The sequence below is a fragment of the Salvelinus alpinus genome, chromosome 11 (assembly GCF_045679555.1).
Source record: "Salvelinus alpinus chromosome 11, SLU_Salpinus.1, whole genome shotgun sequence".
Classification (NCBI taxonomy): domain Eukaryota; kingdom Metazoa; phylum Chordata; class Actinopteri; order Salmoniformes; family Salmonidae; genus Salvelinus; species Salvelinus alpinus.
In genome coordinates this window covers 50,592,530-50,617,916 of record NC_092096.1, presented here as the reverse complement: position 1 = coordinate 50,617,916, position 25,387 = coordinate 50,592,530, and the positions used below count along the sequence as shown (strand labels likewise).

At 44.5% G+C, this 25,387-nt stretch overlaps 1 protein-coding gene across 1 annotated transcript; it reads left to right on the top strand.

The window, feature by feature from the left end:
* On the top strand, positions 1-24,458 carry LOC139534325 (SH3 domain and tetratricopeptide repeat-containing protein 1). Its single transcript, XM_071333385.1, has 20 exons — positions 1-286; positions 4,374-4,445; positions 6,438-6,568; positions 7,063-7,168; positions 7,609-7,752; positions 10,650-10,848; positions 11,134-11,210; positions 11,483-11,681; positions 11,949-12,079; positions 12,205-12,246; positions 12,420-13,799; positions 13,913-14,021; positions 14,135-14,195; positions 15,479-15,671; positions 19,473-19,653; positions 19,753-19,903; positions 20,000-20,122; positions 20,678-20,828; positions 21,644-21,840; positions 21,938-24,458. The coding sequence occupies exons 1-20, from the start codon at positions 127-129 to the stop codon at positions 22,214-22,216; spliced, it is 4,086 nt and encodes a 1,361-aa protein (XP_071189486.1). The 5' UTR covers positions 1-126; the 3' UTR covers positions 22,217-24,458.
* The last annotated feature ends 929 nt before the right edge of the window (positions 24,459-25,387 follow it).

Here is a 25,387-nt window from a genome sequence, read left to right as displayed (position 1 = left end):
GTTCTGCGTGGATAGTGCGCGCGAGGCGCAAGGAGGGCGCGGTGGCGCGTGATCCACTGTCGATCGCGGGGTTTTCGGTAGGGCCACTAAGGTTACATGGAGAAGTGGGAAATTATTTGATCGAAGATGTCAAATGCGGAACAGGAGGTAGAACCGGTCGCGGTGGCGGTGGGTAACGGAGTTGACACGAGTCGCGGTTACCGGAGAAAGCTCTCAGCAGATGACCACAAGCATCATCACCATGATCCGGTAAAAATTGAGACTATCACCCGAAGTAGAAAAATGGGTGAGTAAGTGATACAAGTAAAAAAGTACACTCAGATGTACAACCCTCTGCAGTAGTAGTCTACAGTGATATTGTTATTAATTAGGACTATTTGGGGATATATTACAGGCCAAGGCCATATATAATCATTAGATGTATTTCTTTTCTCAAATACAAACCTTTAGGTAATGATAATCTTTAGGAATAGTTTGACCAAGGTGAAATTAGTTTTATATCGGATATTCGGTGTTTATTCGGTTTTCTCTTCTAAATAGCTATTGAACCAAGCATGCCATAACTATGAAGATGGCATATTCTGAATCAGGGATGGATGGAGAATAATCCATACTTTAAAAAATATATATGATTTCTGATTTCAATCTTCAATAGCTCTTACATAAAGCGTGCCATGACTATGATAATGATATATTCTGAATCAGCGGAGAATGGACAAACATCTACAGCTGTTTTTTGTGGGGAGATTTGGAGAGAGAAAAATATTCAGACTTTCAATCTTCAATGGCTCTTACCAAAGCATGCCATGACTATGACAATTATATATTCAGAATCAACCACTTTTTTTGTTTCTTAAAATATGTGCAGTACCAGCCAAAGTTTGGACACACCTACTCATTCTAGGGTTTTTCTTTATTATTACTATTTTCTACATTGTAGAAATAATAGTGAAGACATCAAAACTATGAAATAGCACATATGGAATCATGTAGTAACCAAAAGAAGTGTTAAACAAATCAAAATATTTCTTAGATTTTAAATTCTTCAAAGTAGCCACCCTTTGCCTTGATGACAGCTTTGCACATGTAACAGTATAACTTTAAACAGTCCACTCGCCCCGACACGGGCGCGAACCAGGGACCCTCTGCACACATCAACAACAGTCACCCACGAAGCGTCGTTACCCATCGCTCCACAAAAGCCGCGGCCCTTGCAGAGCAAGGGGAAACCCTACTTAAGTCTCAGAGCAAGTGACGTAACTGATTGAAATGCTAGTAGCGCGTACCCGCTAACTAGCTAGCCATTTCACATCCGTTACACTCACCCCCCTTTCAACCTCCTCCTTTTCCGCAGCAACCAGTGATCCGGGTCAACAGCATCAATGTAACAGTATAACTTTACGGCGTCCCCTCACCCCGACACGGGCGCGAACCAGGGACCCTCTGCACACATCAACAACGGTCGCCCACGAAGCATCGTTACCCATCGCTCCACAAAGGCCACGGCCCTTGCAGAGCAAGGGGAAACCCTACTTAAGTCTCAGAGCAAGTGACGTAACTGATTGAAATGCTAGTAGCGCGTACCCGCTAACTAGCTAGCCATTTCACATCCGTTACACACACTCTTGGCATTCCCTCAACCAGCTTCATGAGGAATGCTTTTCCAACAGTCTTGAAGGAGTTCCCACATATGCTGAGCCCTTGTTGGCAGCATTTCCTTCACTCTGTGGTCCAACTCATCCCAAACCATCTCAGTTGGGTTGAGTTCGGGTGATTGTGGAGGTCAGGTCATCTGATGCTGCACTCCATCACTCTCCTTCTTGGTCAAATAGCCCTTATACAGCCTGGAGGTGTGTTTTGGTTCATTGTCCTGTTGAAAAACAAATGATAGTCCCACTAAGAGCAAACCAGATGGGATGGCGTATCGCTTCAGAATGCTGTGGTAGCCATGCTGGTTAAGTGTGCCCTGAATTCTAAATATATCACAGACAGTGTCACCAGCAAAGCACTCCCACACCATCACACCTCCTCTTCCATGCTTCACGGTGGGAACCACACATGTAGAGATCATCCGTTCACCTACTCTGCGTCTCACAAAGACACGGCAGTTGTAACCAAAAATCTAACATTTGGACTCATCAGAACAAAGGACACATTTCCACCGGTCTAATGTCCATTGCTCGTGTTTCTTGGCCCAAGCAAGTCTCTTCTTCTTATTGATGTCCTTTAGTGGTGGTTTCTTTGCAGTAATCGACCATGAAGGCCTGATTCACTCAGTCTCCTCTGAACAGTTGACGTTGAGATGTGTCTGTTACTTGAACTCTGTGAAGCATTTATTTGGGTTGCAATTTCTGAGGCTGGTAACTCTAATGAACTTATCCTCTGCAGCAGAGGTAACTCTGGGCCTTTCTTGTGGTGGTCCTCGTGAGAGCGCTTGATGGTTTGAGTGTGTGTAACAGTATAACTTTATGGCGTCCCCTCGCCCCGACTCGGGCGCAAACCAGGGACCCTCTGCACACATCAACAACAGTTACCTACGAAGCGTCGTTACCCATCGCTCCACAAAGGCCACAGCCCTTGCAGAGCAAGGGGAACCACTACTTCAAGGTCTCAAAGCGAGTGACGTAACCGGTTGAAACGCGCACCACTGCTAACTAGCTAGCCATTTCACATCCGTTACACTCACCCCCCTTTCGACCTCCTCCTTTTTCCGCAGCAACCAGTGATCCGGGTCAACAGCATCAATGTAACAGTTTAACTTTATGGCGTCCCCTCGCCCCGGGCGCGAACCAGGGACCCTCTGCACACATCAACAACAGTTACCCACGAAGCGTCGTTACCCATCGTTTCACAAAGGCCGCAGCCCTTGCAGAGCAAGGGGAACCACTACTTCAAGGTCTCAAAGCGAGTGACGTAAACGATGAAACACTATTAGCGCGCACCACCGCTAACTAGCTAGCCATTTCACATCCGTTACATGTGCAAAGCTGTCATCAAGGTTAGTTACTACATGATTCCATATGTGCTATTTCATAGTTTTCATGTCTTCACTTTTATTCTACAATGTGGAAAATAGTAAAAATAAAGAAAAACCCTTGAAGGAGTAGGTGTGTCCACACTTTTGACTGGTACTGTATATATATTTTTCTTCATTCAATCTTCAATACATCTTAGACAAAGTGTGCCATGACTATGAAAATTATATATTCTGAATCAGGGGCGGATGGACCCCAAAAAAATTATGTGTGGATTTTCTTCCATCCTCCCCCGATTCAGAATATATCATTTTCATAGTCATGGCACGCTTTTTCTAAGATCTATTGAAGATTGAAAGCAACAACAAAAATTATATCTTCATTTTAACAAATGAAAAAAGTTGTGAATTTCTGTCCATCCTCCCCTGATTCAGAATATATCATTTTCATAGTCATGGCATGCTTGGTCCAATAACTACTGATGAGAGAAAAAACGAATATCCACCAAATATCTAATGTAAAACTAATTTGACCGTGCTAATATTTTGATGATTGATTGTCTAGTACTATGAATAGTCATAATAGCTCCGTTTGATTGAATTATTTGACAACTTGATGATTTAAAGGTCTATGGTGGTCTGTTTTGTTCCCCTTTCCCTCCCTTTCTATTCTTCCTGCTTAGATGGGGACCCTATGAAATCAGAGCTTGGCAGATGCCTCCTGTTTGCCTTCTCTCTCTCTCTCTTGCTCTCTTTCTCTCTCTGTCTCTCTTTCCTGCACTTGTCATAATAAACAACATGAAAGACATGTCACCCTCTGTCTCCCCAAAATGAACAATGAAGTACTACAAAGTAATAGAAAGATTGATTTGTTACCTATTTTTTTTACAATCTTGCATTCTACGTTGGTAGCCAGTTTATAATAGCAATAAGGCACCTCAGGGTTTTGTGGTATATGGCCAATATACCACAGCTAAGGGCTCTATCCAGGCACTCTTGCGCTGTCGTGCATAAGAATATCCCTTAGTTGTGGTATTTTGGCCATATACCACATCCCCTCGTGCCTTATTGCTATTATAAACTGGTTACCAACGTAATTAGAGCAGTAAAAATAAATGTTTTGTCATACCCGTGATATAAGGTCTAATATACCACGGTTGACAGCCAATCAGCATTCAAGGCTCGAACCGCCCAGTTAAATTTTTTAAAATATTTATCAAAATAGTATAAATTCTGTCTTCAATTGTTGGTTATATGTTGTTACCACTTTACTTAAAGCATCCCAGTACAATGAGTTATAACTTGTTCTAAGCATGTATGGCCCATTAAAATGTCTTATGACAAGGCTTATAATATGTTGTGTCTCTCTATTCATAACCAATGCACCTGTTTATTACAGAGAGGTCATTCTCCAGAGAAGCTGGCAGTGTAAGGGGAACCATGGCAACGTCTGAAGACAACTTCCCAACAGGTAACATTTAACTGATCTAGGATCAGGTCCCACCTGTCCAGGTAATTAATTACGATCTAAAAAGCAAAATGGATCCTAGATCAGCACTTCTACTCTGAGATGCTTTATGGATGGACCCCCAGACATTTGACACCAGTTAAAGGGTCAATTCCATCTTCTCATGCATGTATATCAGACACTTCATTCTCAATGTGGAACTTTCATGAAATTGAATGGAATTTTACAAAAGTTCCAACCACAGTATTCTAATGAGGAGTGGAGAGAATTTGGGGTTTGGCTTCGGCAGTTGGAGTAGTTATGGTTCATGGGTTCTCTCTCTGTCTCTCTCTCTCTCTCTGTCTCTCTCTCTCTCTCTCTCTCTCTCTGTCTCTGTCTCTCTCTCTCTGTCTCTCTCTCTCTGTCTCTCTCTCTCTGTCTCTCTCTCTCTCTCTCTCTCTCTCTCTCTCTGTCTCTGTCTCTCTGTCTCTCTCTCTCTGTCTCTCTGTCTCTCTCTCTCTCGCTCTCTCTCTCTCTCTCTCTCTCTCTCTCTCTCTCTCTCTCTCTCTCTCTCTCTCTCTCTCTCTCTCTCTCTCTCTCTCTCTGTCTCTCTCTGTCTCTCTCTGTCTCTCTCTCTCTGTCTCTCTCTCTGTCTCTCTCTCTCTGTCTCTCTCTGTCTCTCTCTGTCTCTCTCTCTCTCTCTCTCTCTCTCTCTCTCTCTCTCTCTCTCTCTCTCTCTCTCTCTCTCTCTCTCTCTCTCTCTCTCTCTCTCTCTCTCTCTCTCTCCCTCTCTCTCTCTCTCTCTCTCTCTACACGATGAGCTCTGTTATTTAACTGTGGGTTTTGACTGACATTCTGCTACAAACCATCATGATATTTCAGAGTTCATGCAGACTGATTTTTCCACCATCATGATATCAATAGCAGGGGTTGAGAACCACAAACAGTGTTTTGGGTTCAGTTGGTTGCTTTCTGCCTTCTCTTGTAGTTTGATCAACACTACCACTGTAGACTTATTATCGTTAAAAACCCTCAAATTAATTTAGGGCAGGCGAGGTGACATTGAATTTTGTTTTTTCTGGTCCCAGATCTGTTGAACTGTCTTGCCAACTCGTATGGTCATTGTTACCTTTAGCATCACAGTGACCATAGGAGTTGGCAAGACAGCACAAACAGATCTGGGACCAGGCTAGGAATTCACTTCTCATTATGGTAAATCATGTGGTTGACAGTGAACTTTAACTATCTTACACCTTGGACCTGAGAGAGCCTGAGCAAGACTCTTTGAAGTCATTGATTAATCTTTGTAGGTCAGTCACACTGTCAGTCAGTCAAAATGTCACCAGACTAGTGATACTGTAGGCTCCAAAATAGCCCTCAGTTAATCAAGAAATAGGAAGTAAAGCAAAATTGAGGATAAAGTATTAGTACTATACCGGTCAGCATATTGACATTATTTCTGAGAGTTTCTAGTTGCTTTTTGTCTCTAACAATGGCAAATCTTAACCTAAACTTTTGACCTACCTTTGGATGTTATGGAATAGGCTATAATTGTAGAATGAGGAAGTTAATTACCTCAGCATGGTGTTTTAAAACACAATGTTCTTGTTTTATTATTGAGTCACCTGAGTATCTCTGTCACCACTTCTTTCCTACAAAACATTAACTCGAGAAGAATTGCTCATACGCAGCTTGTCATAGACTGTAATGGAGATGTAATGTGTCCTTAGATTGGCGTTAGAGACAGATATTGATTGGAGTGTATTATAACGAACTGTATTTTAAAAGTACTCAAAGTCTATCGCAAAGGAGCAGACTGACACACACACACACTCACACACACTATGGGTCTTGGTCAACACGGTGCACTATATTGTATAAAGAATAGGGTGCCATTTTATATGTATCATGTTGTTGTAGCCTTGCCCTTGCTGCTGGCCATGGTTGAGGGGCCGGACAGGCTTCCTGCCTACATGTTGTTGTATTATATTGTGTTCCTGTCACGTTGTGTTCCAGCTCTACCCATGTTGCTGGCCATCGTGGAGGGGCCCGACAGGCACCCTGCAGACGAGGGGTCTCAGGAAGTGCTGCGGGGGAAACTCTGCCTCCTGGAGGCCGACAGCGCGGAGGTCAACGCTCTCTTTACGGTATGACCCTCTTCATTCAACCTTTACGTATCCGGGTAAGTCTTGTTGAGGCAATATGTTTTTTCAAGAGTAATCTATATGTACAGCTAAACAGCTCTCGGTATGATACTGTTCTCAGTCACACCCCACTTGGTCAACATGCTTGGTCACAGCTTATGTGGGATTATCGCAAGTGTGTAAAGATAGATTGAATGGAAGGAATGCCTTATGTATGGTGGTGCCATTTTTGCACATTTGTTATAACCTGCTTTGCCGCGACATAGACTTCCAGTCATTGTGCTAACACTAGTTAGCATTGGCTTGCAAAACTACCTCTAACGTCCTTCATGCTGGACACAGAGACATAAAAATAGTATCCACGAGGTAATTGTTCACATTGAATACCAATACGTATCTTACTCACAGATTACATTGCTTCATATTGACCAAACAGGTTTAAATGAGTCAACATCTCATGTACAACCTCTCCTCTGCTCTCCTCTCCTGTTCTTAAGGAACTCTCTGCCAGGCTGGTCTCCATCCACAGTGAAGAAAACGTTATATTCGTCGCATTCAAAACATTCGAAGAGATATGGAAGTTCACCACATATTACACAATGGGTATGTCTTATAAACACACAGATAAGGGAAACTACAGAACAACAAACTCTGTTTGTGTGGGATAAGAGGATACTTGGCCACAGTGCTTCTACATCTGCATTCCTTGCTGTGTGGGGTTTTAGGCTGGGTTTCCGTATAGCACTTTGTGACATCTGCTGATGAAAAGGGGCTTTATAAATACATTTGAATTTGATTAATTAGATGTTCAAATCAAATGTGTTATATTTTCTTAGAACATGAAAGTACTAGCTACATAATTTCTTAACAAATACTAGGTAAAAACCAACTGGAATTTAAATGACAGTTTCCTCTCTAACTTGACCTGTTGAACTCTGTTGTCCAGGCTTCCTAGGCCAGTGTATGGAGAACCTCCTGCTGGACCAGGACTTCTGGCTGACCTTTGACCTATTGCACTCTAACCTCTGACCTCTGTTCCCCAGGCTTTCTGGGTCAGTGCATGGAGAACCTGCTCCTAGACCAGGATTACTGGTTGAGCTCGATGGACCAGAAGAACGTGGGCATAGAGATCTCTATCCAAGAGGACACTCTCAACCTAATGTACAAAGGCATCCTCATGCAAGAGGGTAACTCTCTAACTCTCTACTCATTCCTAAAATGTTGCTGTTAATTTTATCATGAAGATATCTGACTGACAGCTTTTTACTATGTTTGCAATGTGCATTGTTGTTGACCAACTCAGTGGCCTTATGGTTAGAGTGTCCGACCTAAGATTGGAAGGTTGGGACATCGATCCCTAGTCCAATCATGCCAAATCCTCAGAAAATAAGCTTATAGTGTTATAAGATGGTACAGTTATCCCAGCTAGCATTTAACGTTCTGAAAACCATATGTTTCTGAGAGCGTGGTTGTCCTATGGTTATTTTGCATACAACCTTCCCACAATGTTCTGGGAATGGTGCAGGATACCCAGCTGAGGACCATATGTTTCTTAGGTGGGAATTTCAGTACTCCAGCATAATGTTTTCTGCAGGTTTTCCTCATGTCTCTATTTAAAGTCATGTTTTCAGAATGTTCAGAGAATGTTAAGAAACAACGTTCTTTTGTTGTAATGTCAGTACTTCAGCATAACGTTTTCTGCAGTTTTCCTCATGGTTCTATTTAAACTCATGTTCTCAGAACATTAAGAAAACTTTCCATAAAAAACACAAGACAATATTAGTAACGTTCAAAGGACGTTCTAAGAATGTTATTTGAAAACAGATATATTTCCTTCCCAGCATCAACAAAACTCTCTCAATCCTCCATCTTGATAAGTGTGTTCAGGTGTGTTGGCCACGCCTTCTAATTGGCCACACCTGATCTCAATGAGTGCTTGTTTCCTTTGAAATGGGGTCTGTTGAATAGACTAAAATGAACAGCTTTGTATCAGTTTAAAAAAGCATGGCATGCTAGGTCCATCCTTGTGGCGCAGTGGACTAATTCCATGATTAGAGAACAGAAGATCATAGGTTTGAATCTGTGTTTGCATGATTAATGTCTAAGCAAATTCATTTATATCGGTACTTGGAGTTCAAAACAGTTAATTTAAGCTAGCATTGTTATCAAAATTGTCATTAAAATGTTCTCAGAATGTTATTTAATTACCATCAAATAACCTATAATTTATATTCTCAGAACGTTAATAAAACCTCCCGGGAAAACATTTAGGGAAACATAGTAAAAAGTTCTCAGAGCCTTCCTGCAACCTAAAAATAGATGTTCCTAGTACAGGCGAAACGTTAAAAAACGTTTAAACGTTTAAAAACTCTCCGCACTCGCCCTGAGGAGCGTGTCATCAGTCCGGTGCAACCTGTGCCGGCTCCACGCACCAGGCCTCCATTGCGCCTCCCCAGCCCGGTACGTCCTGTGAAGGCTCCCCGCACTCGCCCTGAGGAGCGTGTCATCAGTCCGCTGAAACCTGTGCCGGCTCCACGCACCAGGCCTCCAGTGCGTCTTCCCAGTCCGGTACGTCCTGTGCTGGCTCCCCGCACTCGCCCTGAAGAGCGTGTCATCAGTCCGGTGAAACCTGTGAAACCGGTGAAACCTACGTCCTGTGAAGGCTCCCCGCACTCGCCCTGAGGAGCGTGTCATCAGTCCGCTGAAACCTGTGCCGGCTCCACGCACCAGGCCTCCAGTGCGTCTTCCCAGTCCGGTACGTCCTGTGCTGGCTCCCCGCACTCGCCCTGAAGAGCGTGTCATCAGTCCGGTGAAACCTGTGCCGGCTCCACGCACCAGGCCTCCAGTGCGCCTCCCCAGTCCACGGCCCGGAGCTTCCTGCGCCGGTGCCATGGCTGGAGCCTTCCACTGCGCCGATGCCCAGTCCAGGCACGGCGTCCAGTCCCGCTCCATGGCCAGAGCCTTCCTCTGTGCCGGTGCTCAGTCCAGGCACGGCGTCCAGTCCCGCTCCATGGCCGGAGCCTTCCTCTGCGCCGGTGCCCAGTCCAGGCACGGCGTCCGGTCCCGCTCCATGGTCGGAGCCTTCCTCTGCGCTGGTGACCAGTCCGGGCACGGCGTTCTGTCCTGCTCCATGGTCGGAGCCTTCCTCTGCGCCGGTGCTCAGTCCAGGCACGGCATCCTGTCCCGCTCCATGGTCGGAGCCTTCCTCTGCGCTGGTGCCCAGTCCAGGCACGGCGTTCTGTCCTGCTCCATGGTCGGAGCCTTCCTCTGCGCCGGTGCTCAGTCCAGGCACGGCGTCCAGTCCCGCTCCATGGCCGGAGCCTTCCTCTGCGCCGGTGCTCAGTCCGGGCACGGCGTCCAGTCCCGCTCCATGGCCGGAGCCTTCCTCTGCGCTGGTGACCAGTCCGGGCACGGCGTTCAGCCTGGCTCCATTGCCGGATCCACGGTCTGAGCGGGTGCTACTTCCCGCACCGGAGCCTCCACCAACGGTAGTTGCCCACCCTAACCCTCCCCATCTAGTTTCAGGTTTCGCGGTCGGAGTCCGCACCTTTGGGGGGGGGGGGGGGGGGGAATCCCCCTGACCATAGGGCGTGACAGTACCCTGACCGTGTTTTAGGTCAGGGCGTGACTAGGGGGATTTCTAGTGAGTTTATTTCTATATTGGTGTATGTGTATGGTTCCCAATTAGAGGCAGCTGAGAATCGTTACCTGTAATTGGGGCTCATACTTAGTGTGTTATATTTTTCCCCCCTGCGATGTGGGATATTGTTTGTGTGAGTGCTTATGTGCGCTACGTATTGCACGTTCGTTAATTCTTTGTTGTTTTGAAGTTTCCCTGTAATAAATATGTGGAACTCTACTCACGCTGCGCCTTGGTCTGATTATTTATATAACGATCGTGACAACCGGTCAGGAAACATATGACTTTGTTCCCAGAACCAATGGGAAACCAAAAACGTACATTCCCACAACTTCCAAGGAACAAAATTTGCTAGCTGGGATTTTATCAGATATTAGGTACAATGTTATACATTCCTAGAAGCTCTTCAAATAAAATATTACCAAATCTCTTCCCCTCTCTTAGGTTCCTTCTTCGCCAGCTGCAGTTCCACCCAGATGTTTGACAGCTCCACCTCTGGTAGTGACCTATACCTGGAGCAGGGGGACATAGCCCTGTTCGAGCCCCCGTTCTTGGGGTCGGGGTGGACTGTACTGTCCCTGGGGGATGGAGCCCGGGGGACCAAGCCCAAACCAGCCCTGGAGCCCGTCATACCCTTCCACCAGTCAGTAAAATATATAATTTCACCATTTGTTAATATTCTGCAATATAAATATACTGTATTTTGGAGAAAAAAATTATTATGTCTTTCTGAAATGAAACCATCGTGATAGATTTTAAACAAATACATGTCTGTCATTGAACCACCCAATGCCATGATTAGATAGTGAAAAAACACACCAATATCTTTCAGAAATTCATTAAACAATAAAAGCTAATTTACCAACATTTCTGAAAATAGATATATAGCATTTTGGAAATAAACTTTATATTATTTCCCTCCTTAAAGATGGTTCTTGAAATCCTGTGCGGAGAACATCTTAGTTGGTAGTGGCAAGCCAGCATGTGACTTCCTCTGCCAGTTTGGTAAGCAGTTCATATTCCATCACTGTACAGATTTCTACACAGTAAATCAATGTAATCTAGTTCTGTAGTATTCTTCATTGACTTCCCATTCTCCCATCTGTAGGATCATTTCCTAGACATATCTTAGTTCTAAGGTCTCCTCCATCCGGTCTCTTTCCCATAGAATTTGAATTATTGGGGGAATTCTAAACCCACTAGTGGGGGAATTCTTAACCAACCCTAAAATTCGAATTCCATCCTTCCCTCTCTGTATCCTCCTCTTCCCATGCTAGCCACAGGCTCCTGCATTGCCACTGTGGAGTATGACGCAGGAGGGCCAGATGAGCTGAGCCTGGAGCAGGGTGATCACATCCTCATTGTGGGCCTGTTGGTGTCGTGCTTCGAGTGGTTCACTGGCAGGCTGGAGAGGACAGGAGAGGTGGGACTGGTGATGACAACACTGGTCAAGCCAGCTGATGATACCCTTTGTGAGTAAGTGTATCTCCCTGAGTTGTATCAATCAATCATTCACTCAATCAGCCGATATCCTTTGTAAGTGTATCCTTCTGATGAGTTATATTTTGATGAACTGCGTCATGATGTTTCCCTGCAACTATGCAGCTCTATGATATCAGGCATTCTAGTGTATGCAGTAAATGCACATAGACTTTGGACAATGCTTTCAGAGCCATGGTGAATTAGATGTTCAAACATTCTACCTATATTCTACCTTCTTTTGCTTCATCAATCCCCTTTTAGGTCGGCGGACATATTCCTAGACAAAGAAGAAAGGTTATTTTTTAACCTGAAAGAAGAGCAGATCAAAGAAGAAACTATTGCCTTGCTGAAGAAAATCTCCCAGAATGATGTTGGATCCGTCTACAAACTTGGTGAGACAGAAATTGAGAAATGTGCAAGTGCATTTTGTTCGTGATGAACAGCTCTCTAAGACTGCCATACTGTGTAAAGACGGTCAGTTTTGATATTGATTCATGAATTATCCCTTTTATTCCAGATCTGATTGATCAACCAGATTCTCCAAAGGAACCAACTCAAAGTAGGCGTATTTATTGTTTGCTTTGTACAAATAGCACAGTCTGGACGGTTGGGTTTGAGTATTATATTGTTTTTTTTCTCAACAACGAAAAATATTCAAATAATTAACTTATTCTGGCTCCTCCCACATGTCCACCATATCATAAATAGTCATCTTCATCTAATGTCTTACAGATGGTTCCCAAGGAAACATGGACGCTCACCAACAAGCAGAACTGAAGAGGAAGATAGAAGAGATTCTACAAGAAGGGAAGGAGAAAGTGCCTTGTGCGACTGTGATGACAAACGGAACTCTGGAGGACCACAGTGAGTCCTCTAAGACTACATTACCCAGTGGGCCTCACTTCACCATCCACCCAGTAGAGGAAGGCACCACCACCAACCAAGAGAAACTCCTTCCTCTTCTATCCTTTCTGGGCGGCTCTGACTACAAGCCAGATTTTGGCACCCTCTACGCACAAACCCCAGAACTGCTCCTTGCCACTTTCAGCGGCCACTCGGACGACATTGACGAATTGGTGGCATACTTAGGCATAGCCAGGGAAACGGCCAGGAAGAAGCGTCTCCATTGGTCGCAGAGCCGCCTCTGTTTGCTTTTGGGGAAACTCTGCGCGGGAAGTTCAAAATTCTCCCAAGCTCGAGTCTACTTCGAGGAGGCCCTCAGCATCCCTCGAGATGGATTCACGGACATGCTAATGCTAGCTAACATCTACGTAAACCTAGCTGTGATCTATCTCATGCAAAAAAACACAGAGAAGTACTTTGCTTTGTCAGAGCGGATTGCTGCATTGCTTATGGGTATCCCTGACTGCGTCTCTACTGTAGAAAAAGACTCTGAAGTTCTCAAGTTCATCCTAAAGAAAGCGGTTCTCGCTCATAACAAGATGGCTGAAGCACGTGCTTGTTTCCTTCTAGCAAAGCTCCACTGGAGGCGAGGCGAGGGGGAGGACGCTGTCCCGTTCTTGGAGAGACTTCTGGTTCTCTCGGCAGAGCCAGCAGGTGTCCGGAGCGTCAGGCCCAGCCACGGCTACCTGAGCCTGGGGAGACTGTACAGCCAGCTCTCCCTCCCCCATCTCTGTGTCAGCTCAGCCAGGAGAGCCACAATGCATCCCTCCGCTAGGCTAGCCGATTGTCTGAATGGAATGGGGCTAGTGCTGGAGAACACAGCCAGACTCTATGGGATACGGAAGCAGGAAGACACCATTCCAGCTCAAGTGGCTCTGTATCTGAGCCGGTCGCTCTCTTTCACTGGGGAATTAGCTGGAGTCGGTGGCAATGGTGACCACACTCTAAGCCAGGGACTCACACTCTGCCTATCCCAGCTGTTTCAGAAACACGGGATACTAGGACGCGCGGTGCTCTCCATGCACACTCTCATAGACAATCATTGCGGGCCGTCATCATCATCGGGCGCCACTAGCAGCCCTGAACGCATCAGCGCCCTCGTGTGGCTAGCCTGGCTGCACATCTGTAACAGCCAACCGGAGGTATCACTAGATGTCCTCGACTCAGTGCTGGCCTCCATGCCAGAACACTGCACTACTCCACAGGAAGGTGTGATCTCGTTGTTGTTTATCTTATGTTTATATCTGCTGTATGTTTGTACCCTGGCTGTTTGTCAAATTTCCCAATTGAAAAAATTAAGATTGATGAATTGAATTATTAAGGATTGGTCCACAACATGAGGGGTGTGGCCCTTCGACGCACGGGAGACCTGCGGAGGGCGGCAGAGAGCTACCAGGCGGCCATTTATGTGTGTGAGGAGTTTGAGGACAGGTAATGATCATTCTTGTGTGTTTTAAATTTGTACATTGTATCAAATCAATCAGCCTTCACTGCTATTGATACTATATACTGTTTCCTTATTGTAAAATAAACCCTTCTCTCAGGGCCAACTGGGCGGTCGCGCAGGCTAACCTGGGGTTGCTTTGTCTGAAGGCTGGGGCTAAGGTAGGGTTGTAATGTTTTGGTTTTGGTTTTGTAACTTCTTCTTGTCTTTTACATTCGACATTGTTTGTTTTACCATCGAGGACCACTGGGGGGGAATTTTTTTAAAAATGTTTTCTAGTGATATCCTCTGGGATCAAATCCACATCTTACTAGATGTACACAGAACAAAAATAATAACACAACATGTAAAGTGTTGGTCCCATGTTTCATGAGCTGAAATAAAAGATCCCAGAATTGTTCCTTTTCCAAGATAATCCATCCACCTGACAGGTGTGGCATATTAAGAAGCTGATTAAACAGCATGATCATTACACAGGTGCACCTTGTGCTGGGGACAAAAAAAGGGTACTGTAAACTTTGCATGGATGTTTCAAGTTTTGAGGGAGCGTACAATTGGCATGCTGACAGCAGGAATATCCACCAGAGCTTTTGCCAGAGAATTGAATGTTCATTTTTCTGCCATAAGCCAACTTCAACTGTTTTAGAGAACTTAGCAGTACCTCCAACTGGCCTCACAACCACAGACCACATTTATGGAGTTGTGTGGGTGAGCGGTTTTCTGATGTCAACGTTGTGAACAGAGTGCCCCGTGGTGGTGGGGTTATGGTATGGGCAGGCAGGCAGGCATAAGCTACAGACAACTAACACAACTGCATTTTATCGATGGCAATTTGAATGCACAGAGATACCATGATGAGATCCTGAGTCCCATTGTCGTCCCATTCATCCACCGCCATCACCTCATGTTTCAGCATGATAATGCACGGCCTCATGTCGCAAGGATCTGTACACAATTCCTGGAAGCTGAAAATGTCCCAGTTCTTCCATGGCCTGCATACTCACCAGACATGTCACCCATTGAGCATGTTTGGGATGCTCTGGATCGAGGTTTACGACAGTGTTCCATTTCTCACCAATATCCAGCAACTTTGCAGAGACATTGAAGAGGAGTGGGACAATATTCCATAGGCCACAATCAACAGCCTGATCAACTCTATGTGAAGGAGATGTGTCGTGCTGAAGGAGGCAAATGGTGGTCACACCAGATACTGACTGCTTTTCTGATCCAGGCCCCTACTTTTTTTTTAAAGGTATCTGTGACCAACAGATGCATATCTGTATTCCCAGTCATGTGAAATCCATAGATTAGGGACTAATAAATGTATTTCAATTGACTGAATTCCTTATATGAACTGTAACTCAGTAAAATCGTTGAAATTGTGAAATTGCGTTCATATTTTTTTCAGTATATATATATTATTTCACCCAAAATAAAATTCAAGGGACTGGCGGAGAGGCATCTCACGGAAGCCGTGGAGCTGTTCTCAGAGCTGGGTGGAGGGGAGCATGAGGTGAACTTTATTACAGTGCTGCTGGAGCTGGGACAACACTGTGTGAACCAGAGACTCCTGGAAAGAGGGAAGATCTACTTTGAGTGGGCTCTGCTGATGGCCATTAAGTCAAACCATTTAGACAGTAAGTGTTTTTACTGCTTACCTCCTTTTCTCAGTGTAAGTGTGTTACGCATAGAAATTGTCAACTTATGCACACACACACACACACGTGAAATGAATTCCACATGCAAGATTCCTGATTCATCATTTCATCCCCAAATATGTTTTGAGTCCATATCCATTAACCACTCGAGCTTAGCAGGCTAACAGTCTTGTGGCCTGCAGGAGAGGTTTGAATCACTTTTGGTCACATATACACTGAGTGTACAAAACATTATGAACACCTGCTCTTTCCATGACATGGACTGACCAGGTGAATCCACGTGAAAGATATAATCACCTTATTGATGTCACTTGTTAAATCCACTTCAATCAGTGTAGCTGAAGGGGAGGAGACAGGTTAAAGAAGGCAATTGAGACAAGTGTGCCATTCAGAGGGTGAATGGGCAAGACAAAATATTTAAGTTCCTTTGAACGGGGTATGGTAGTGTGTGCCAGGCGCTCCGGTTTGTGTCAATAACTGCATCGCTACTGGGTTTTTCAAGCTCAACAGTTCTCCTTGTGTATCAAGAATGGTCCACCGCCCAAAGGACATCCAGCCAACTTGACACAACTGTGGGAATCATTGGAGTCTGGAGGCGAAAGAAACGCACACCTGTTTAGGTGAGGTGCTGGGTAGCGGAGTAAAGGAGAGCCGCACACTCTAGGACAAGGGGGAGGGGCAAAGTACAGCCCGCGTGCCGTATCCGGCCCACGGAGGGAACACCGTACACCTGGCGACTTGTCAGGGTGCATGCGCCCGGCCCGCCACAGGTGTCGCTAGAGTGCGAAGCGGCAAGGATATCCCGGCCGGCCAAACCCTCCCCTAACCCGGACGATGCTGGGCCAATTGCGCACCGCCTCATGGGTCTCCCATTCACGGCCAGCTGTGACACAGCCTGGGATTGAACCCAGGTCTGTAGTGACACCTCAAGCACTGCGATTCAGTGCCTTAGACCGCTGTGCCACTCGAGAAGCCCCCGCAAATTGATTTTAACAAACAATTGGTCCCCCGGAAAATGGGGCCCTCCTTTGAATTTCAAAATCCCGATGTGGCCCTCGAGCCAAAAACTTTGCCCACCCCTGCTCTAGGAGCTCAGATACAACAACAACTCAGCAACAACAAAAAATGTCCTCTCACTGTCAACTGTGTTTATTTTCAGCAAACTTAACATGTGTAAATACTTGTATGAACATAACAAGATTCAACAACTGAGACATAAACTGAACAAGTTCCACAGACATGTGACTAACAGAAATGGAATAATGTGTCCCTGAACATAGGGGGTTCAAAATCAAAAGTAACAGTCAGTATCTGGTGTGGCCACCAGCTACATTAAGTACCGCAGTGCATCTCCTACTTATGGACTGCACCAGATTTACCAGTTATTGCTGTGAGATGTTACCCCACTCTTCCACCAAGGCACCTGCAAGTTCCCGGACATTTCTGGGGGGAGTTGTCCTAGACCTCTCCCTCCGATCCAACAGGTCCCAGACGTGCTCAATGGGATTGAGAACCGGGCTCTTCGCTGGCCATAGCAGAACACTGACATTCCTGTCGGACCCTCCACCTCCAAATCGATCTCGCTCCAGAGTACAGGCCTCGGTGTAACGCTCATTCCTTCAACGATAAACGCAAATCCGACCATCAACCCTGGTGAGACAAAACCGCGACTCGTCAGTGAAGAGCACTTTTTGCCAGTCCTGTCTGGTCCAGCGACGGTGGGTTTGTGCCGACCACTGTTGCCGGTGATGTCTGGTGAGGATCTGCCTTACAACAGGCCTACAAGCCCTCAGTCCAGCCTCTCTCAGCCTATTGCAGACAGTCTGAGCACTGATGGAGGGATTGTGTGTTCCTGGTGTAACTCGGGCAGTTGTTGTTGCCATCCTGTATCTGTCCCGCAGGTGTGATGTTTGGATGTACCGATCCTGCGCAGGTGTTGTTACATGTGGTCTGCCACTGCAAGGACGATCAGCTGTCCGTCCTGTCTCCCTGTAGCGCTGTTTTAGGCGTCTCAGAGTACGGACATTGCAATTTATTGCCCTGGCCACATCTGCAGATGAGCAGGGACCCTGGGCATCTTTCTTTTTGTGTTTTTCAGAGTCAGTAGAAAGGCCTTTTTAGTGTCTTAAGTTTTCATAACTGTGACCTTAATTGCTTAACGTCTGTAAGCTGTTAGTGTCTTAACGATGTTCCACAGGTGCATGTTCATTAATTGTTTATGGTTCATTGAACAAGCATGGGAAACAGTGTTTAAACCCTTTACAATGAAGATCGTGAACTTATTTGGATTTTTACGAATAATCTTTGAAAGACTGGGTCCTGAAAAAGGGACGTTTCTTTTTATGCTGAGTTTAGTTTCCATCCGGTAGAGGCGCATATAGACGTGCAGGGAAGTTTTGGGGCGGTAAATCAGAGTTTACCAATTGATCTCTGAGATTTCTGCCCCGCGAGAATACATCCACGGGAGGGTTCGAAAACATATTACCGATACTGTCATCGGATCTTAGAATGTGCCAATGTTTGTGGACGATTCCCTTAATTTGTTCAGAGCATAGCGGGTAGTTAGAACGCAAGAATGCTTCTTTTTGCGAGACTGTCCTTGAAAAAGATAATGTATCGATTTGTTTTGATTTAACCAATGGCAGTATTAATCTGACCATTGCTGTTGAAATCTGATTGTTTTTTTGCAAATTCTTTTGATTCGACAGAATTGGCTGAAGGGGAAATTGTTTTTCAAGGGAAGCAGACAACTATCAGCCCTCAAAAAAACTGTTTCGATCAGTAGGTTTCCTGTAAATATCATTGTATAGAACATTATCCCCACGCAAAATCGGAAGATCAAGGAAACTGATTTGTGTGTCAGATTGCATAGTAAATCTCAGGTGCTCGGGAACAAGAGTTAAGAAAAGCATGGAATGCCTAGGGCTGTTTTGCATCACTCCACCATACAACAAAAATATCATCAATGTACCGTTTCCAAATAATAATGTTGGGCAAGAAAATATTTTTGAGAGGATTGAAAATGTACTGTTTCTCCATGTAACCCACATACAAATTAGCATAGTTAGGAGCAATAGGGGATCCCATAGCAGTACCCTGCGTCTGAATAAAGAAATAATTTAGAAACATTAAGTAGTTGTGAGTACTATTTCAGCCAATGTTATAATGCATGCACTGGAATGTAGTTCATTCTGGTCACGTTGCAAGAGAAAATGTTCCATGGCTTTGATACCGCCCTCGTGTGGAATATTCGTGTATGACGACTCAACATCAAAAGTAACTAACTAAGTATTATCAGGGAGAGGATCAATAGATTTAATAATAGAGATCAAACTCCTGGTGTCCTTTACAAAGGAGGGGAGCGGTTCTGCGAGTGGTCTAATTTGTAAAAAAATCTACAAAAAGTTGATAAAGGGGCCGTTACTGCGTCAATGTCGGCTACAATAGGGCGCCCTGGAGGTTTTGTAACATTCTTGTGTAATTTCGGCAAAGTATAGAAAGTGGTAATTTTAGGGTGTAGAATAAGCCAAAAAGTCGTGTTCTTTTTTTGTGATTTGACCAGAACTTAATTACCCAAGCATTGGAGTCAACATGGGCCAGCATCCCTGTGGAACACTTTCCACACCTTGTAGAGTCCATACACAGACGAACTGAGGCTGTTCTGAGGGCAAAAGGGGGTGCAACTCAATAGTAGGAAGGTATTCCTAATGTTTTGTACACTCCGTGTATATACTGTTGCTATGTTGACCTGATTATCCATCCATGTTATGTGTGTCCCAGGTCAGTTAAGTGCGACGCGGCGTCTGTGCCACCTGTACGGAGCTGTATGTTCTGACGAAGCTCAGTGCATTATCTACAACGAACATCAGCTTGCCATACTGGCGACCCGGGGAGACAGGGGACAGGAGGGCGAGGTGCTGGAGACCATCAGCCAGCTATACCTCAGTCTGGGGACAGAGAGGTGTGTGTGTGTGTGTGTGAGATGTGTGTATGTCTGTCTGTCTCTAGTTGGCAGCAAATTATAACATTTCTGTCCCTTCCTTTCTATCTCCGTGTCCAGGGCTAGGCGGTCGGCTCTGGACTACACCAAGCGTAGCCTGGGTATCTTCATAGACCTGGGCCGGAAGGAAAAGGAGGCATATGCCTGGCTGCAGGCTGGGAAGATATACCAAATGCTGGGCCAAACCGAACTGGTGGACCTCTATGTACAGGTCAGAACTTATTCTACTGTATTTTATTCTATTATACAGAGCAGACAGCATTGACTCAGAGTTACATTGACTTATTGCTTCTTGTATTCCTCCCAGGTGGCCCAAGATGTGGGCCTGAGTACAGGAGACACACACTTTATCCTACAGCTGCTGGAGGCAGCAGGAGATGTCTTCTTCAACCTCAACCAGGAGAGAGAGAAGGCTGTCTGCTTCTATAGGGTATACACACATGCACACACTGCTTATATGGGGTAGGACAGAGGGTGTGTGTGTGTGCATGCATGCATCCATGCATGCATGTGTATGTCTACATGTGTGTGTGACCTAATGTCTTTGTGTGTGTACATGTACAGTACCAGTCAAAAGTTTGGACACACCTACTCATTCCAGGGTTTTTCTTTATTTTTACTATTTCCTACATTGCAGGATAATAGTGAAGACATCAAAACTATGAAATAACACATGGAATCATGTAGTAACCAAGAAAGGGTTAAACAAATCAAAATATATTTTATATTTGACATTCTTCAAAGTAGCCACCCTTTGCGTTAATGACAGCATTAACTGTTGCCAACTCTTGGCATTCTCTCAACCACCATGAGAAAAACTTTTCCAACAGACACATCTCAACATAGTTCTGATGTCTTCACTATTATTCTACAATGTAGAAAATAGTAAAAATAAAGAAAAACCCTTGAATGAGTGGGTGTGTACAAACTTTTGACTGGTACTGTAGGTGATCTCACCTGTGTGTGTATCATTGTGTGTCTACAGGACCGTGCCCTGCCCATCGCTGTGAGGACCAGCAGTACAGAGGCCAGACTAAGGCTGTCTAACAAGCTGGTGGAGCTGCTACTGCAACTGAAGCTGTATGGAGAGGCCGTGGAGTACGCCCAGGCCGCCCTGGACATCAGTGTTACACTGGGTAGGACACAACAGAGCCAGTGTATTCTAGCTATGGCCACCAGATGTCAGACTTAACTTAGCCCAGACCTAGGTTGAATCCCAAATCACCCCTTTCTCCTTCCCCTAGCCCCTCTGTCCTCCATTTGCAAGTTGACGCGCGCCTCCGCCATATGCACAAGTGTCCCAAAGTTGAGGGTGTGAAAATGATGGAGGATGTAGGGTCTAATTAGTCCAGAAATGGAGAATGGAGAGGTGTGTCTAATTATATACCATGTGTATTTTTTTTTTGTTGTATGTCTGATTTCGAGACTTGACACATAAAAGATGAAATAACTCCCAAATGAAATGTTTAACTGTTACTGAGGTTTATATCTTGTAAAATGACAGGGGGGTTTGTTCATTTGAATTTCATGCTTGTTTTATTATTTAAAAGTGGAACATGAATTGCATCCTTCAAGTCATGAGTGTGTCCCAAAGTTGATGGGTTTATTGTTCCCCCTTGCCCCTTTCTGGAAGTCACCCTCAGTTTTGTCAACAACACGTGACAACGGATGACCCTCTGAGCGAGTTGGTTGGGTCGAGGGAGTAGTATGAGATTCACAGCTAGTCCTTACTTGTATTTCCCTAGAGAAATCTGCATTTACAATTAGCAGATCCTCTTATCCACAGCAACCTACATGAATACATTCAATTAAGTTTGAATAAAACGGAAAAATAGCCATTATCAGCAGAAATTGTGCCAGGGAAGAAAAAACAAGTGCAATGCCATAGCCTGGTTATAGCTCATTTTTTTAAGAAAAACTAATGAAATGATGGTTGTATATTTTGAAATAGGAAATCGTCTAAATGAGCGCGTGGCCTTCCACCGGCTGGCCACCCTGTACCACTGTCTGGGTCAGTTTGAACTGGCTGAACACTACTACCTGAAGACCCTCTCCCTCTGCCCCACACCCCTGGAGTTTGATGAGGAAACCCTGTACTACGTTCGAGTCTATCAGACGCTAGGGGACATCATCTTCTATGACCTGAAGGTAAAATAATCGGAAACAGCTTTAACGATTCCTCCACTGACCCCATCCAATCTCACCTCTAAACCCTGACCCATAACCTTTCACCTTTGACCTTTAGGACCCCTACGATGCCGCGGGGTACTACCACCTGGCGCTGGCAGCAGCCATGGATCTCGGCAACAAGAAGTCCCAGCTCCAGCTCTGCACGCGATTGGCTACGATCTACCACAACTTTCTGGTTGACCGGGAGCTCTCACTCTTCTTCTACCAGAAAGCGCGAGCGTTCGCCTCAGACCTCAATGTACGCCGCATCAACCTCTCGCCCGACCAGAACTTCAGTAGTATGTCGCAGTACAAGTCGAATAGGGTTAGCACTCAGGAACCAACAACAAAGTAACCACCAAACCACCATCTTGGTTTGAAGTTTGGCAGAAGAATGGAGAGTTTAAGGTATCAGAGGAAATTGTGCCAAGTGGATGTCGTATGTTGGGTTTGAAGAAGTGTACATATGTAATTTTGAGATTTTTAAACCTTTGAGATGTGTTGATGTGATTTTACCAATTAGGGTTCTGTGCCATACTGAACAATTTCACTTATAGAATCATACAGCAATATCTACAATGGTCTTCAGTTGATGACCTGAAATTAAATGAAGTCATGTAAAAGGAATGAATCATGAAAGACATACAGTACCAGTCAAAAGTTTGGACACCCCTACTCATTCAAGGGTTTTGCTTTATTTTGACTATATTATACATTGTGGAATAATAGTGAAGACATCAGAACTATGAAATAACACACATGGAATTATGTAGTAACCAAAAAAGTGTTAAACAAATCAAAATATATTTTAGATTCTTCAAAGTAGCCACCCTTTGCCTTGATGACAGCTTTGCACACTCTCAACCAGCTTCACCTGGAATGCTTTTTCTTGAAGGAGTTCCCACATATACTGAGCACTTGTTGGTTGCTTTTCCTTCACTCTGCAGTCCAACTCATCCCAAACCATCTCAATTAGGTTGAGGTCGGGTGATTGTGGTGGCCAGGTCATCTGATGCAGCACTCCATCACTCTCCTTGGTCAAATAGCCCTTATACAGCCTGGAGGTGTGTTTTGGGTCATTGTCCTGTTGAAAAACAAATGATAGTTCCGCTAAGCGCAAACCAGATGGGATGGCGTATCGCCACAGAATGCTGTGGTAGCCATGCTGGTTAATTGTGCCTTGAATTCTAAATACACCCCGACAGTGTCACCAGCAAAACACCTCCACACCATCACACCTTCTCCCCCATGCTTCACGGTGGGAACCACACATGCGGAGATCATCCGTTCACCTACTCTGCGTCTCACAAAGACACGGCGGTTCGAACCAAAAATCTCAGATTTGGACTCATCAGACCAAAGGACAGATTTCTACCGGTCTAATGTCCATTGCTCGTGTTTCTTGGCCCAAGCAAGTATTCTTCTTATTGGTGTGTCCTTTAGTAGTGGTTTATTTTGCAGCAATTCGACCATGAAGGCCTGATTCACGCAGTCTCCTCTGTACAGTTGATGTTGAGAACTCTGTGAAGCATTTATTTGGGCTGCAATTTCTGAGGCTGATAACTCTAATGAACTTATCCTCTGCAGCAGAGGTAACTCTAGGTTTTCCTTTCCTGTGGTGGTCCTCATGGGAGCCAGTTTCATTATAGCGCTTGATGGATTTTGTGACTGCACTTGAATAAACTTTCAAAGTTCTTGAAATGTTCCATATTGACTGACCTTCATGTCTTAAAGTAATGATGGACTGTCATAATATGGACTTGGTCTTTTACCAAATATGGCTATCTTCTGTATACCACCTCTACCTTCTCACAGCACAACTGATTGTCTCAAACACATTAAGAAGGAAAGAAATTCCACAAATTAACTTTTTACAAGGCACACCTGTTAATTGAAATGCATTCCAGGTGACTACCTCGTGAAGCTGGTTGAGAGAATGCCAATAGTGTGCAAAGCTGTCATCAAGGCAGAGGCTGGCTACTGATTTGTTTAACACTTTTTTGGTTACTACATGATTCCATATGTGTTATTTCATAGTTTTGATGTCTTCACTAGTATTCTGTAATGTAGAAAATAATAAAAAATAAAGAAAAACCCTTGAATGAGTAGGTGTGTCCAAACTTTTGACTGGTACTGTATATGTAATAAAAGTAATATAATTAAGAGAATTAGAATTAAGGGAAGATAAAGGTGAGTATGAAGGTCCAGTTGTCAAAGGTTATTGTGGCGTGAATTTCTTTGTGAGATTAAAAACAACATGGACTGCACACCTGGGACCCTATCCACAATAAGTCCTGATCTAGGATCTGTCCATATAATCTTATTCATTATTATCTAAAATACTAAAGTGATCCTAAATCAGACTCTTTGTGGTTATCTGCCCTGACCTCTAATCATAGCCATGTCCTTCAAGGGAAGCATAGAGCCGTAACAAGCGCCTTGAGTTTTTCCTGGTCAGATCTCTAGTCAATACAAACTCCCGCCCCCTATAATCATAACTGATGAGCCACCAATACCTTTTTTGTAATTATTCTCTGTTTCTTGCAATAAACAAACACTGTGATGATGTTTTTATAAAAGTCCACATGCTAAAATAAGTTCTGAAAACTCTTTCTATGTGGGTTCCCATTGTGAAGCATCTTCAAAATGTCTGTCATAACTGGGGCCAGGAGGTTTTCCTGACAGAAAAACTCTGGGCCCTAACTTATAATAGTGCTAAATGTTTGAGCAGTGGTGAGGGTGCTTGGGTAAAATCATACCAGATGGAATGCTTGTCTGCCTTCTCCAGATGGTGTAGAAAAGAAGAGAGAAAGACATGGAGAGGGAGAGAGATAGATGGAGAGATAGGGGGGAGAGAAACAGACAGTAATCTCTGGCCTGAATGGTATCGAAGAGGTAGGTGAGAAACCTGACCATGGAAACCGGGGTGAGAAGGTGATGAAGCATACCTCATGAGCAGTAACCGAAAAACAACTGGCATTTGGAAAGTTTGAGGTGAGGGAGAAAGTGTGGTGGAACAAGTATTGTTAGCATTGTTAAGTATCTTGCTAACGTTAGCTGGATCGAATTATCTGTTAGCAAGCCAGAGAAATGTTGAGCAACATTAGCCAATTTAACTGATCAAATAATTGATTTTATGGTGTGAAAATTAGCTGGCTAATAAAGTCAGACAACGTTACATCAGATGAGCTAAAGTTAGTAACCTAACCAATTCGCTATAGTATTAACTGGTAACGTTATACGGCTCCTTGCCGTTCCTCAAGTTATCTTCGCGTTAGTTGCTTACTGGACCCTGGCAATCTGTGTGAAATGTTAACTAGATAACAAACTAATACTATATGTGAACTAATATTTTCCCTCTACAGTATGTGGTTAATTTTCAGAATGAGAGAATTAGGTGAAAATGAGGCGTTGCTTGTTAAACCGTTAAATGGAGCTGGAGCTGGGCCTGGCTTAAGCTGGATGCCACTATAGAGGTGAAAGGAACACCACACACACTCCCTAATTCTCACTTTTTCAATACAGA